The sequence below is a fragment of the Mirounga angustirostris genome, unplaced genomic scaffold, assembly GCF_029215605.1.
Source record: "Mirounga angustirostris isolate CCGP_5_RB_7025 unplaced genomic scaffold, mMirAng1.0.hap1 SCAF_16, whole genome shotgun sequence".
Taxonomy (NCBI): domain Eukaryota; kingdom Metazoa; phylum Chordata; class Mammalia; order Carnivora; family Phocidae; genus Mirounga; species Mirounga angustirostris.
In genome coordinates, this window is record NW_026991724.1 from 13258854 (window position 1) to 13273507 (window position 14654).

At 44.7% G+C, this 14654-nt stretch overlaps 1 protein-coding gene across 1 annotated transcript in view; it reads right to left on the minus strand.

Annotated features, from left to right (window-relative positions):
- Positions 1-14654, minus strand: part of HYDIN (HYDIN axonemal central pair apparatus protein) — a 358851-nt gene that overhangs the window by 119345 nt on the left and 224852 nt on the right. Inside the window, exons 24-30 of the mRNA XM_045890776.3 lie at positions 12305-12442; positions 11606-11687; positions 8911-9030; positions 8423-8632; positions 6080-6217; positions 4326-4503; positions 2473-2597 (exon numbers count right to left, since the gene is read on the minus strand). Of these exons, the coding sequence (XP_045746732.1) occupies positions 2473-2597; positions 4326-4503; positions 6080-6217; positions 8423-8632; positions 8911-9030; positions 11606-11687; positions 12305-12442 (991 nt within the window). The remainder of the gene's footprint in view (positions 1-2472; positions 2598-4325; positions 4504-6079; positions 6218-8422; positions 8633-8910; positions 9031-11605; positions 11688-12304; positions 12443-14654) is intronic.

The following is a 14654-nucleotide window of genomic DNA, read 5'->3' on the forward strand; positions in this document are numbered from 1 at the left end:
TGTAATGGGTCGTATGTTTGGTTATATAAAAGGATGAGATTTCTTTCTGTCTTTGCAATCTCTTAGTGAACTGCCTGTAATGTGGATCACATTCTGGTTTAATGCTTTTTCAACAATAAAATTGTTTTCTTTCTCTTCTCCCTCTGTGGAGAGATTTTCTGGGTTGGAAGGAAATTTTGCTTTTAATTCTATTTCCTCAAGCACAAGGGATCTTTGTGGTGGTGGAACAGTTCTGTACCTTAATTGTGGTGGGGGTTATACAAACCTACACGTACAAAAAAATTACATGGAACCACACACACAAATGAGCGCATATAAAATTGAAATCTGAGTAAGTTCTGTGGCTTATACCAACGGCAATTTCCTGGTTTTGATATTGTTGTACCATGTCTTACAAGTTATGTAAGATGTTACCATTGGGGAAAACAATTTTTTTTTTTGGCCACATCCTGTGAATCTATAATTATTTCAAAATAAAAAATTAAAAAATTTTAACATCAAACTATTCAAAAAGATTATTTTTTTATATATGATAAGAATATTTCATGGGGTGTTAGGAAAAAAATGTCTTGGGAGGTGACAGTGAAAAAAGGCTGAGAAATATTGTTCCTGAAGACTCAAACCTTAAGTCCGGGGCCAAGTGGGGAAGGTTGATGTGTGGGGTGGCCTGTAAGGAGACCACGGGAAGTGATGGGTTAGTGGGGGAGCAGCATGCCTCACCAACAGGTGTATCCAGTCATCCCGGCGTAAGCAAAGCCCACCCTACGCTTGCTCCCGAGCCAGGAGAGGTTGCCTGCCTCCTTGTGCCCGAGGACGAGCTCGCTCTGCTTATGCCTTCAGCACGTTCTCAGAAGCCTCACCCCAGTCTGGAGTGGCCACCAGAGACAGCTGTGCTAAGGCTCCCCTGAGGAGCCACCTGGGAACATGGTGAGCAGAGTGGAGACACACTGCTGCCCCGTATGGACAGCTGCGGGCCCAAGGGGAGAGGACAGAGGCTAAGAACATGGTCTTAGGAGTTGGACAGGCCTGGATTCAGATCCTAACTCTGCTGCCTCCTGGGGACCTGCACTTCACTTCCACAAATCCTGTCACACTGCGAAATTAAAACAAGAGTGGCACCGTATGGCTCCCCCCGTTGTGGGAGGGGTTATGAAATAATAATGCAGGTCTGTAGCATGACACAGGCCTGGGCAATAGTTCAGTAAATGGTAGCTCATGTTATTAATTATGATCATCCTTGGAGCTAAGGTGCACTTTCAGCTTCTGCAAAACAAGTCATTGCTGGTGGCCTTTGGGGCTCCCAGTCTCCCAAGTGACATTGCTCTTCATCAGCCTAAGGGGTCTCTAGCTACATAAGTAATTCTTCCTTGGGACCATATTCTCATGCACATTTGCATTTTAAAAGATGAGCACAGGGAGAAAGCAGGCTTCATGGTCATGAATGGACTGTTAAGAGAAAAATTTCAGGGAGTGGTGGGGGAGAACATTTGGGGATTTTGGTTTTACTTCCCACCACAAGGGCAGCCTTTATTTACAAGCTGGGTCACTCTGTCCCTCGAAAGACCAACTCTTAGCTTGGTTCCCACCTCGGAGGCACCACACTGAACCTCGTCTGCTGCCCCGCCCCGACTTAGCTGGTGGAGACCAGAGGGCTCTACTCTGAATTGACCCTTTCCCCTGCTTACTCAGTATACATCCCAGGGAATCTCACCATTTCCTGTGATCACAATGACCATCTGGTGACTCAGAGCACTTTCTCCGGCCTATCTCTCTCCTCAGGTCCATAGCATTGGGTCCAGCTCCCTGTCGGAGCCTCACTTGGATGATGCTCAGAAATCTCATGTACAATAACGAACCATCAGAACTCATTTCCCTTTCTCCCCTCCCCCTAAACACGCTTCTCCTCCTGAGTTTCCCATCTCAGTGCCCCCTCCTTATTTTGTCACCCAAGCAAGACAATAGGGTGGTCACCTCTGCCTCACCCCCACATCCAACCATTCCCTCATCACTGACCAATCCACCTCCAAAGTATTTCTTGAACCTACCTGATTCTCCCCACCTCCTGTGTCATCACCCTTGTTTACACGACCATCACCTCTCTTCTAGAGTTAGTTACCCCACCAGCTTTTAAAAAACTGAGCACATCTCAGCACATCTACTCTCATTCCCCACAAGCCCCTGAGAGCTTCTCAGAGCTCCACAAGGCAGCCAGAGAGATTTTTTTACAAGTGTAAATCTGATTACCCAAGGCTCCACTTGAAACACTTCAGTGACTTGCTGTTGCCTTCAGAATAAAGCTTGAAACCCTTAATAGGTTCCCTAGGGGGCCCCTTACCTCTCCCCCTTCTTTGCTCTAGCTACATCTTTTTCTCCTTTCTGTTCCTTGAGATACCATGTCCTTCTTGCCCCTGGGCCTTTGCACCTACTGTTCTTCTGCCACATTCATTCTGTGCGGGGTGAAGCTAATCTTACCTCAGAAGATTCATCCTCAGGCATTTCCTCAGTTGTCTCTAAGTCAATGAGTGTTTCGTATTTGTTGTGTTCTCTTTCTAGGTTTTTTCTGGCTTGATTCAAAAAGGTTTCATACTTTTCATTTCCTGTGGGATTGGAAGGAGAAAGAAATCAGGATGATTAGAAATATATGAATTATGCCTAAAACACAGACTGTCAGCTCAGGGTCCATAGAGTGAGAAAGGAAGTGAACTTTTTGGTGCTTTACCTGCCATGTTTTCTCCGCCTCAGAGGGTGACGGAGTTTTTGAGTGAGTTCAGTTTGTATCAGAGACCCCATGGAGTTTAATGAGATTATGCTGTAGTAAGCTCCCAGCTGGTTCTCAAGAACTTGATGGTAGTAACATCCTACATTACTCATAAGGTGATCAAGCAGATCCCAGCTTCCTTGGTGCTTTCCTGGGTCTAGCACTGAACGCCGCATGAACTGGGAGCCCCCTCCACGCTGGATGCACTCTGATGGCCGGTCATCCTTTAATTCACTTTGTATGTTTATTAAATCACAGTAAACAAAAGGCCTATATGTGCAGCTATAACTGTAAGTAAACAGGCTTCAATCCCCCGAACCAGGGATGTAGGCAATCAGTGGAGAGATTTCAGAGACCAAGTTCACCAGTAAGCCAGTGCAAATTCAGATGCTTGAGGGACGAGGTAGGCAGAGAAATTAAAGTGCCTACTCTGGAATAATAGGAAGCACTGGACTCGAAATGAACTGGAGCACTGGAGACCCAACTAGAAGTATTCAGAACTGATAGTATTCAGATGTACATTCTCTGAAAGCCCTCTGCTGGCCAAATGTGGCTACTACCTTAAAGAGGCCCGCTGGGCACTGGGTTTTCAACCAAGTGGCAAAGGCTTTCCTTTCCCTCCTGACACTTTTGTATGGAGCTGGATTAACCTCTGGCTGGCTGGAACTCTAGATGCTAGAGTGTAACATGGCCTTAAATGTACTAATATTTGTGTTTGTATTTTCAGGGAGCAGACAGTCAGGATGTCATGGATGATCATCAACAGGCAAGCCAGTGATTTGGGGGCATGGTGGGGGGGGAGGGAGGCTGAGTAGGAGGGCTTAGTCTGAAGCTGTCTGTGGAATGAAGATTTCAAAGAGCCTGAATGAGTCACAAAGAAGAATGAGAACTTTGTCTTAACCCTTCATCTGGCACCCCATGTCAGGAAGAAGGAGCCAGACGGTGCACGGCTAAGACAGCTGCTCAGCTGAGCTTTGGGATTTGCCAAGATGGAAGTCTTTGGGCCCAGAGGGATGGCTCCAGGGGCTAGATGTTACCAGAGAAACCTCAGCTAAGCATGTGGGCTGACAACTAATCAAAGTCTAAATTAGCCTCTGAACTGTGTAATGCCAACACAAGGAAGGGGTCCGAACCTTGGTTGCCTCTCTGTACAGTTTTTATTTTAGGATTTCTACTCGTTGGAGTAAAATCAGCCTTCACCTCTCAATGGCCATCTGTAAATGTGCCACAATAAAGGACAATTCAGGGAGAGACTGTAGCTGGAAGGAACGTGTGCTGGAGGAAAAGGCCTTTCAAAGTGCAACTTCCTGATCCCTCTATATGCAATTCACTGATGGCAAAATTGGTCAGGGGTCTTAATTTTGGGACTGCCATGGACCATATCCTGTCTCATTAAACTCAGGTCACCAGGTCAACTTCAATTCAATTTTTTTTTTTTTTTTTTTTTTTGCAATTGAGGAATCACACAGAAGGAAACCAGTGAGGACTGCCAAGCAACCTTCAAATAAACAAAGCAGAATGCATTTTTCATCCCCCAGTGGGGAAATACTATAGTGGGTAGTAATACCGTGGAGTTTCCTGGGGAGATCGAGGCAGATTCGGGGAAAGATACCCTCTCCACGCAGAGCGATATTTTCTGGGTCCAGGTGGGCAATCTGTATCTGGAAACTCCTCTGAAAGACCTCAGGTACTCCAGGTAAGTAGTACACCTTCAACACCTGCTCTTGATGTGAACTGATAAAACCCTATGTAGCAGAAAGACCGAAGAGAACGTTAATATTTACAATGGACCCTGCTTCTGGAGACTTAATGGATAGGACAGCCCCACAGGCCTATTGTGCTGGTTATTCTCTGTTTATTCATATGAAGCTATGCTAAAATGACAACTAAGCAATAGAATAGTAGGTAGTATATGTGAACGGTTATTTCATAAAAGAGGAAAGATGAATGGCAAATAAATGCAGTAAAAGATGCTCATCCTCATAAACAACCAGGGAAATGAAACTAGGATTGTGATGAATTTTTTTTAAACCACATATTGCCAAGAAGGACCACATTTTGGTGAGAATATGTATCAAAAGAAACTTATATACGTCTGGTGGGAATGCCAATGGGGAAAAAAAAACACAGTGAAAAATGTTTTAGCACCATCTTATCAAAATTGAACATATGCAAAGCCCACGACCCAGAAATTTCACTCCTAGGAAAATTCCCCAAGACAATGCTTCCATCTGCAGACCAGGAGACAGGTATGAGGATATTTGTAGAGGATTGTTTCCAACAGCAACATTTTAGGAGGGAAAAATATCAAATGTGCTTTGGCAGGAAAAAGGAAAACTGCTTTCAATAGTTATAAAGGGATATCATTTAATGATGAAAATAAATGAACTACAGCTACGTGCAACAATGCGCACTAGTCTTAGAAACGTAATATTGGATGAAAAAAAGCAAAAGGCACAAGATTACATTACCGGTGCCATTTCCATAAAATTCAAGGTAAAGCCAAATCTGATAAAACAAAATTTCCAAGTTTTGGGATCAAGTATATGTATCTGTTTTGTTTACTATGCTATGCCCTCCCCAGTGCCAGGAAGATGCCTGGACATAGTGGGTGCTTATAAGTTTGGAAAAATTCATCAACCAAAAGCAGTTTAAGGATGCATCCATGCATGATAAAACTGTATTTTATTTTATTTTTTTATTTTTATTTTTTTAAATTTATTTATTTGAGAGAGACAATGAGATAGAGAGAGCATGAGAGGGGGGAGAGTCAGAGGGAGAAGAAGACTCCCTGCCGAGCAGGGAGCCCAATGTGGGACTCGATCCCGGGACTCCAGGATCATGACCCGAGCCGAAGGCAGTCGCTTAACCAACTGAGCCACCCAGGCGGCCAAAACTGTATTTTAAAAAGGAAAGGATTAATCCAAGTGGGGAGGAGGCACTTGGCTTCAAGGAATTACAAGGGAAGTGTGAGGACGTAAGTGGAAACAAACCATTCTTATAATCATGAAAAAAACCCCACAGGGTTATACTGTCTTGCTCACAGTGGAACCCCTGGTTACTGTTCGGTGCCTAGCTCATGCAAGACTCAATAAATCCTTGTTTAATAAATGAGTAAAGTGCTTGGGTTTATGTATTTATTTATTTATTTATTGCTTCTGAGAACCCTTTATTTTTAGTTAAAAAAAAAAATCACAGCCATCATCCTGGCGGTGAATGTCTAGCATAATCTCGCATGCCACGGGGGTATGTCTTGCAGGTTTGAACTTGGGTCCTTCTTACCATTGCCCCACGGCCACCGTGGGCGAGGAGGCTACTTACCGAGAGGGGCAGGATTAGGGGCACTCCGGGCAGAAGGTTGTCTGGTGAAGACAGGTGGTCAGTCAGAACCTTGAACTCAAAGCCAACTTTCCCAGTGTTCCTCAGTGTGATCTCCTTCTCTGTGACGTGGTCGAACAGCTTGAGAGGAGAAGAAGGGGGATTGCTGTCAGCCACCCTTTGGGATGCTGCTATCATCCTGGCAAAGGCGGGTGGACAAATGAGCCTCACAGACACGGTTCAGTTTTCGTGATCTAGACGCTGGCCAATCTGCATTTCGCCATCACATAAGGTAGCTGCTGGAGCTGGAGGAGCACCAGGCCCTGGAAATCTGGCTCCACGTTAGCTCTTCTGATGACTAGTTCAGGTTAGCAGGGCTGTGTGTGGGGGTGTCTACCCCTCTGCACCTCAGCTGCTTCACCACAAAGAACTCACAATGGAGGATCGTAAAAGTAAGCTTTCCTATACTAATATTTGTTGATTTTTTTGGATAAGATTTGCGTTCAGAATTAGGATTTTTCTACTTATATGGAGAGACATGGGAGTAACAGGCGAGACGTATTCTTTTTTCCTGAGACTTTACTAACACAGTTCAGCAGCTAATCAGCAGGTCCAATAACCACAAACTGAGGCCACTTTGGGGGTTCTCAGGATAAGCTAGGGCAAGGCCTGGCTGCTTCACAGAATACACTCTAAGCTGAGCCAGAATTACTTGCCCAGAAGAGCCTTGAGATAAGGAATAAAAGAGAATTCTATTTGGTCAACTCAACGGACAAAGTCTCAATAGGTGTCGGGTGAATTTGCTTTTAGGCACAATCTTTAACCTACAAACACACATGCACACCCAGAATTCAGTAATTATACATGCAGTAGCTATATAATGGGGGGGGGGGTGTCTAATTCCCATTATAATTTGGTAGGAGATATGGTTTCTGAGTACATTACACAAATCTAATTGGGAAAAGAAGATGTACAGGCATAGAATTAACAATTATTCCAAAACAAAAATTAGAATGTACATTATTTTACGGCAAAGAATATACTTAAGTATATTCTTAAGAGAGAGAGAATGCAAAGTAAGAGAAAAAAACTGGAGGAGGGAGCTGAGTTGAGTCTTACAGTATGTGTAGATTTGGGGTTGGCAGAGTAGAGAAGAGGGATAATATAAGAGGAAGTACTGAGGCAGGAAGGGCTTGGAAGGAGTAGGGTCGGTGGGTAAACCAGTTTGTCCACAAATGGATGAATGGGCTCTAATGGGAAGAAATGAAATTTAATGTGTAAGGAGCATCAGTTAATAGAGGGGCTTAGGACCCTCACCCAGGTGGAGGAGCTTGGCTCTGATCCAATGGGTGACAGAGAAAGGGACTCAGGATTGGAGGCTTCCCTGACCCATGCATAGTACTGACACTTTACTTAAATGACCACAACCACCTGGGGAGACAGGTACTGCTACCCTATTTTATAGATGAAGGGTCCTGCGGCTTGGAGAGGTCAGGTGATATGCTCAAGGTTCCAGAGTCCGTAGGAAGTCAAACTGGGGTGACATCCCAGTTCTTCTGACTACAAAACCATGCTCTTTTCTCAATACTATGCTGCTTTCCCAAATGCTGCTGGGGTTGACTGTTCTGGGACTGGGAGGATGAAAATGCAGTTTGGGGAAATTCTATGTGGCAGTGCTGTCTAGACAGGTTAGCGGCAGAAGCTATGAATTCGGTGTAATCCCTTCTTCCACGGGATCCTCGGCACCACCTGGCAGCTTGATAGAAATGCTCGATAGAGTCTGAGGCTCCACCCCAGACCTACTGAATCAGAATCTGCACCGAAACCAGATTCCCAGGTGACTCGTATGCACGGTACGGTTTGAGAAGATCTGCTGTCCTATCTCAGGCATGGCTTGAGAAGCCCTGGTGCTGTGAGAACCTCAGTGGCCATGGGAAGGGCAAGCCGATGCCGAGGGGTCCTGCAGGATGAATGAGCAAGCATGGATGCTGCTAAGGACAGGGAGGCGACGGAGAGAGTGCAGTGGCAAATGCCCTGGAGACTGTAAACTTAAGGGGCCGAGAAGGTGGTAGTGCTGTTGAAAGAAAAGGAGAGGTCGGTATGGGCTTCTGGATTGAGAGGGAAGGAGTCTAACATGCTGAATTCCAGGAGACAGAGAAGCAAGCGAAAATGCCTGGCCAGCAGTTGGCGGTGGGATGATCAGGGTTAGGGAGGTGGATCAGAGATCAACGTTAGGGGTGGTGGTGAGACGGTGATGACTGGGGGTTCCAGGAGAGTTTAGAGCACAGAACTGTGTGCGATGTTTAAGGTGAAACCGGGAAATCTCCTCCCTGTAGCTGGCAATACCTGCAATCCATAGTTAATATCCTTGGTGTCAAAGGAATAGTTGACCAGGGATGCCTCTCCCCTCAGCATTATCTCATAGGTGGGCCCTCCTTCCACTTCGCACAGGGCTTTAGCCTGTGCAACGATATCACAGTGTCCATAGAAGGTGAAGGATATCTGGTGGCTACTATGCGGCCGCAGCACTCCGTAGAGGGGCAGAATATCAAACACCTGTAATACCAAACACCTGTAAGTCATTCTGTAGGAGAGCATCAAAACTGGGATGGACGGTCTGCAAAGAGTAGGCTAAGCTTTAGTCAATTTACAGGTTAATTCCTGACTTTAATTTGTTTGACTCCATGAAAGGTGACTAGCCCAGAACGCTGCACATAAATGATGATAATAGGGAGCGTAGTGGCCTGGCAAGATTTAAATTTCCAACTTGGGGCAGGTGCTCAGTAAGAAGAGTCAGTATCACATGACTTCAGGGCCCATGACGTGTTACTTACTTCTTCTATCCCAATGGAAAGCATTTCTTCTCGCTCAAAGATCCATGGGGGTTCCTGAAACTCCACCTGGCTCAGGTTTGGGTCTGTTTTTTCTGTTTCAGCAGAGTTAAATTTTAATCCCTAGAAATTAGAGGTGTGCGGAAAAGCTAGCAAGCATTCACAACGGGTCATCAATATGCTCCTCCCCACTCAGTGACAGAAAACTGAAGTATACTGTTTATACCTTAAAAATAGTACATTTTTTTTTCCTATGGAGATCACTGGACAAGTGCCCAAAATATATGTACAAAGATGTTTACTGCAGCACTACTTATAATAGCAAAACTTTGGAAGCAAACTAAATGCCCATCAACAGGGAACCACTTTAAATAGAGAGTGTGTGCTGCCTCCATCCATGGAGGATGATTTGGTGTGTATTTATGGACTGGGAATCATATGCACAACATATCATTGAGTGAAAAAGCAGTTCCATTTATGTACAATTACATATGCCCGTGTATCACACCTCAATGTATAAGCATGTGCAAATTCATTCAGAGATTTGTATATGCAAACAGAGTTAGCTGGGAGGTTGTCTGCTAAAATTTCAGTAGCACTTTTCTCTAAATGGTGGCATTTTGAGGATCATTGCTTTCATTTTTCTGTATTCTTCAGTTTTCTAGGACAAACCTCTTTGAACATAGAAAAAAAGAAAACATTTAAAAGACAAGTGCTTTACATCCATACATGTATTCTAAAAAATTCAGAAAATACAGAAAGCTTCAAAAAGAGACATATAAATCAATTACTAAGTTATACTGTAGATATATGTATATATGTGTGTGTATATAATGTGTTTATATAAGGATATATATTTGTATTCTGACTTGTCAGTTGATATGAGTGCTGCCTTTCCATGTGACTAAATATTCTTCACAAGCATCATCTAAAATACTTTTAAAAAACAGAACATGTGGCCAACAGGTAAATGAGAAGATGATCAACATCACTCATTGTCAGGGAAATGCAAATCAAAACCACAATAAGCAAAAAAAACAAAAAACAAAACAAACAAAACCACAATAAGCTATTACCTCACACCTGTCACAATGGCTAAAATAAAAAACACAAGCAGCAAGTGTTGGCGAGGATGTGGAGAAAAAGGAATCTTCATGCAGTGTTGGGGAATGCAAACTGGTGCAGCCACTGGGGAAAAAAAAGTGTGGAGGTCTCTCAAAAAATTAAAAATAGAATCACCATAAAATCCAGTAATGCCACTACTGGGTATTTACCCAAAGAATATGAAAAAACTAATTCAAAAGGATATATGCACCCCTATGTTTATTGCAGCATTATTTACAATAGCCAAATTATGGAAGCAGCCCAAGAATCCACTGATAGATGAATGGATAAAGAAGAGGTGGTATATATACTACCAATGGAATATAACTCAGCCATAAAAAGGAATCACTTTTTGCCATATGCAACAACATGGAATGACCTAGAGAGTACAATGCTAAGTGAGATAAGTCAGTCAGAGAAAGGCAAATACCATTATGATTTCACTCATACGTGGAATTTAAGAAACAAAGCAAACGAACAAAGAAAAAGAGGAGACAAACCAAGAAAAAGACTCTTAACCACAGAGAACAAACAGGTGGTTACCAGAGGGGAGATGGGTGGGAGGACAGGTGAAATAGGGGTTGGGGACTAAGAGCACACTTCATATGATGAGCACTGTGTAATATATAAACTTGTTGAATCACTATATTGTACATCTGAAACTAATATAACGCTATGTTAACTCTGCTGGAATTAAAATAAAATAAAAAATAAATATAGAACATGTATTTTTTACTTAATATATCAGAGACTATTATAAATCAGCGTTAGAGAACTTCATTTTTTTTTTTTAAAGATTTTATAGTATTGCCTTGTGCAGATACAATTTGGTTTATTCAGCCAGTCTCCTATTGGTGGGGTAAAATTGTTTCCAATTTTTCTTGCTTTTACCACCAAAGCTGCAGTATACAATGAGAGTTACATGTCTATGAGAATGTAAAGGCGTATCTGGAGAAGAGTATCCTAGCAGAGGAATTGTGCATTTTAAAGTTTGATACACTCTCCAAAGTGTATGTCATGGAGGCTATGCCAGTTCCTAATTTACCTACAAAGTATGAAAATGCTTGTTTACTCCCACCTACCACTACCGAGACAAATCCTATTTTAAAAGATAGTATATTGTCCATAGATACATGGTGTTTTATTTTTCTAATTTTTTGCCATTTCTAAAGTGTTGTGACAAACACCTTTGTACCTAAATCTTTTTATCTCCAATGATTTCCTCAGGCCATCCATCTAGAAGGAGAATTTAAGGGTATGAATTTTTAAAGTCCCTTGATCTCCCCTTTTACTGCGGAATGATTGAGGAAAATCTTTCTCCTTTTGTAGGCTCTATCTGGGGGCTGAGAAGAATGCCGTGGTTTTGAGGTAACCAGCTTTTTCATTAAAGAGAAAAATTTATGTGCTGTGGTGGGTGGCTCTCACTGGGATGCTGGCTCCGGGGGTGTTTGGTTGGGAAGTGACCTGGATGACATTCCCCAGCCTCATCCCACCCAAACTCCAGGGTGACACTTGCCATTGTTCCTGCCTCTGTTTTTGTTTTAGAGGAAGGGCCCTCGACTTGCCAAGCTGCGCTGTGGAGAGGAAACCGTACATCTGAGATGACCACAGTGGGCACTTGCACTTTCTTGTATTCTCTTTCTTCGCACCCAACGTCTTCATCCGTGAGGACAGTCCTGGAGAGTTGATTGAAATGTGCTGAATCACTCATTTGGCAACCCTCACAGCATGTTCTTCAGCTGGGCAGTGCTCTGTTACTCCCTGCCCCCAAACACGGACTCTGGGGCAGCGGGCTGGCCAATTTTCCATAGGCTCCAACCCTTCTTTCCTGGCCTACTGAGCCCATGTCCAAATAATGAGAAATTCTGGGAAGCTCTAGCAATTCTTCAGACAATTTGCTGTGTCCCCAGCGCTCAAGGTTAAGTTTCATTATTTACTGGAGCATTTTATTGTGAGCATATACTGTTTGGCCAATTGCCATATCCTTTTCTGCTTGCTACCCTTCACCTGACCCTGGCTGCAGACCCTGGACAGATGGAGAGAGGGCAATGGGATGGGAAGGGCTTAGTCCTCCAGAACTCAGGAGGCTGTGACTTCCTGAGAGCAGAAATGATTTTTCACTCTATCTCAGATGCACGGTCCAGGGCGTCACGCACAGAAAGCACTCCCTAAACTGTTGACTAGTGAGTGGCCGGATGAACAAATAAGGTGTGAGTTAGAGAATGGAAGTCAGTGTGGAGGAAAAAAATTGCTATTTTAAAAAACTCCATTCTGGCTTTGCCTTTGCACTTACTTAACGAAATCATTTAGATCCATCTCGGGGGACTCTATCGCTGGCACCGCTGGTGAGCTGGCAGAAGCGGAGATTACTGGGATGGACTCCACCTGGGACAGGGGGGCACTGTAGGCCTTCCTCGGCCATGACACGAACCTACAAAGGCGGGGTGGGGGGTGGACAGAGGCGCGCATCAGCTTTTGCCAACCAGTGCTTGGTGGGAAAGTGCGGGGGAGAGCAGAGACAAGGAGCCCAAATGGTCAGTTATCCAAATCTACCAAGCTTTCGAAATCGAAGGAATGTCGGTGCGGGGAGGCAGCCTGGCTCCCCACCCCGCTGGATGGCTGACCTTGTTGGTTATCGGAGGTCACTGCCTCTGAAGCCGTGCTCTTTGAAGCAGATGCACCGGCAATCAAAGCTTAAGTCAGGCACTTGCGTTACAAAAAGAGCAGCAGCCACCAGCAGCAGTCAGGGCTGCACTGCACCTCCACCGCATCCCCACCCACCCCACTCCCTAAGACCTTGGAGAAGAGCACAAAAGCTCATTTCATCTTCTTCCATGAGCTTCCATTTTGGTTTTTTCCAGGGCCGCTGTCTTGAGTTGACATTACCTTAGGCTGAAACCACACCATTTTCGGCTGAAGGCCCATGTTGGGCTGGGGGCTGGGAAGCTCATTAAAATAAAGATTCCTGAACCCTATTCTTGGGTAAATTCTGATTCGGGAGGTCTCAGACAGGGCCCAGGAATTAGATTTTTAATAGCATTCCCAGGTGATTCTAATATACAGCCAGATTTAGGACCCATGGTGGGTAGGAATGGCAACAAGATGGCCAAGGACTGGAGCTGATAATTAATAGGAGGCTATCACTCAGCCTTCCCAGCTAGGGACAGTGCAAATCAGCAGAGGATGATTCGGAGCACTCACTAAATCACCCCAGGTCAGCGGAGACGCCTGGGGAGACTCTGCCGAGCTGCCCCACATAACAGCACTCATCCAACATGTGCACACTCCTGGGATGTTGTGATGAATGGAAAAAAAAAAAAAAAAGCATATGGGAATATCTGTAAAGGAAAACTTCAAAGCTGTGGCATGTCTGCAGACCTGAGGAAAAACAACACCTCCGTTGATCATGATACCTGAACAACTGGAAGTGAGAGGAAACAAAGGAGACTGGGAGAGCAGCCCTACTGCTAACAGATGGAGCCACAGGAGAATGTGAAACCTCTGTCATAATGAAGGCTTTAATTTACCATTCAAATAAAAAACCTGCTCCAAAAAATTGAAATAGTATGTTGGTGGTTTGGGGGGATCAGATTTCACTGTACCCTCAGGACCCGATGATTATTTTCCTGTTATGCTGACCCCAACAGGATTAAGTTCAGTTATTTTTAAGAGAGAGTATGTAGCAAACAAGGAAAATCAGTATCGCTCCGATTCCAGAGCTCCCCATATTAGCGTCCCCAGAGCATCCAGGGAAGAAACCCTCCCTTTAGCTGTGACAGATCACGTGAACGTCGGACACCCTGTCCGTCGATCACACTGGTTTGGGCCCAGCAGTTCCCTCCTCCTATTTTATTTCCGACTCTTGGGTAAGTTAGGATCAATACCCTCTTTTGTGCTGCAGATTTAAAAAGTTCACCAGTCTTGTTTGCTGTTCTCCCTTCACTGGAAGTAGGGCCGCATCCTAATAACGCCCCCGAACACGCTTGTGTTGCCGTTAAGACGTTGTGCCGTGGTTCAGATGATATGTGGAGACCGAAGGGTGTGTGTTGGTTATGTGCTGGTGTTGGAACAGGCAGCCTGGGTCTCGGGGTGGAGTGGGGGGGCGTGTGTGGGGTGGGGAGCAGCCTTGCAGTAGACACAGTGACTTCTAATCCAATGATTCATTGCACCTGGATTCTGGGAGTGTCCCTAGGAAGGGTGAAAAACACCACTGGCTGGAAAAAAGGTGTTTGTTTGGCTCATATGCTGTATATATAAATTTAAAATAACTGCTATAGCGGTTGCAGTTGGCATACTGCTTAGGTCTCTTTCACCAGGACGATGCACCCATTCACTAGGTGCTCTGGGTGCTGGCTCCCCTTTCTCGGGCTCAGTGGGAGTTGCCTGGAAGGTTATGCCCTCCTTCCCCTTAGGGTGCAAACTGCAGGCCAGGATGGCTAGATGAGAGTGAGGGCTCTACGTGCAACAAACTCAGAGGCAATTTACGCCCCAGAGCTCCCCATGGGGCCAGGCAGATCCCCTAGTTCTCCCGTCACCCTGCCTCATTTTTCTTACTCTCTTACAGTTTCTCCGGAGAGCCTCCCTTGATAAAGCACCTGCCCAAGAATCACCATCTCAGGCTCTGTTTCTAGGGAGACGACTGC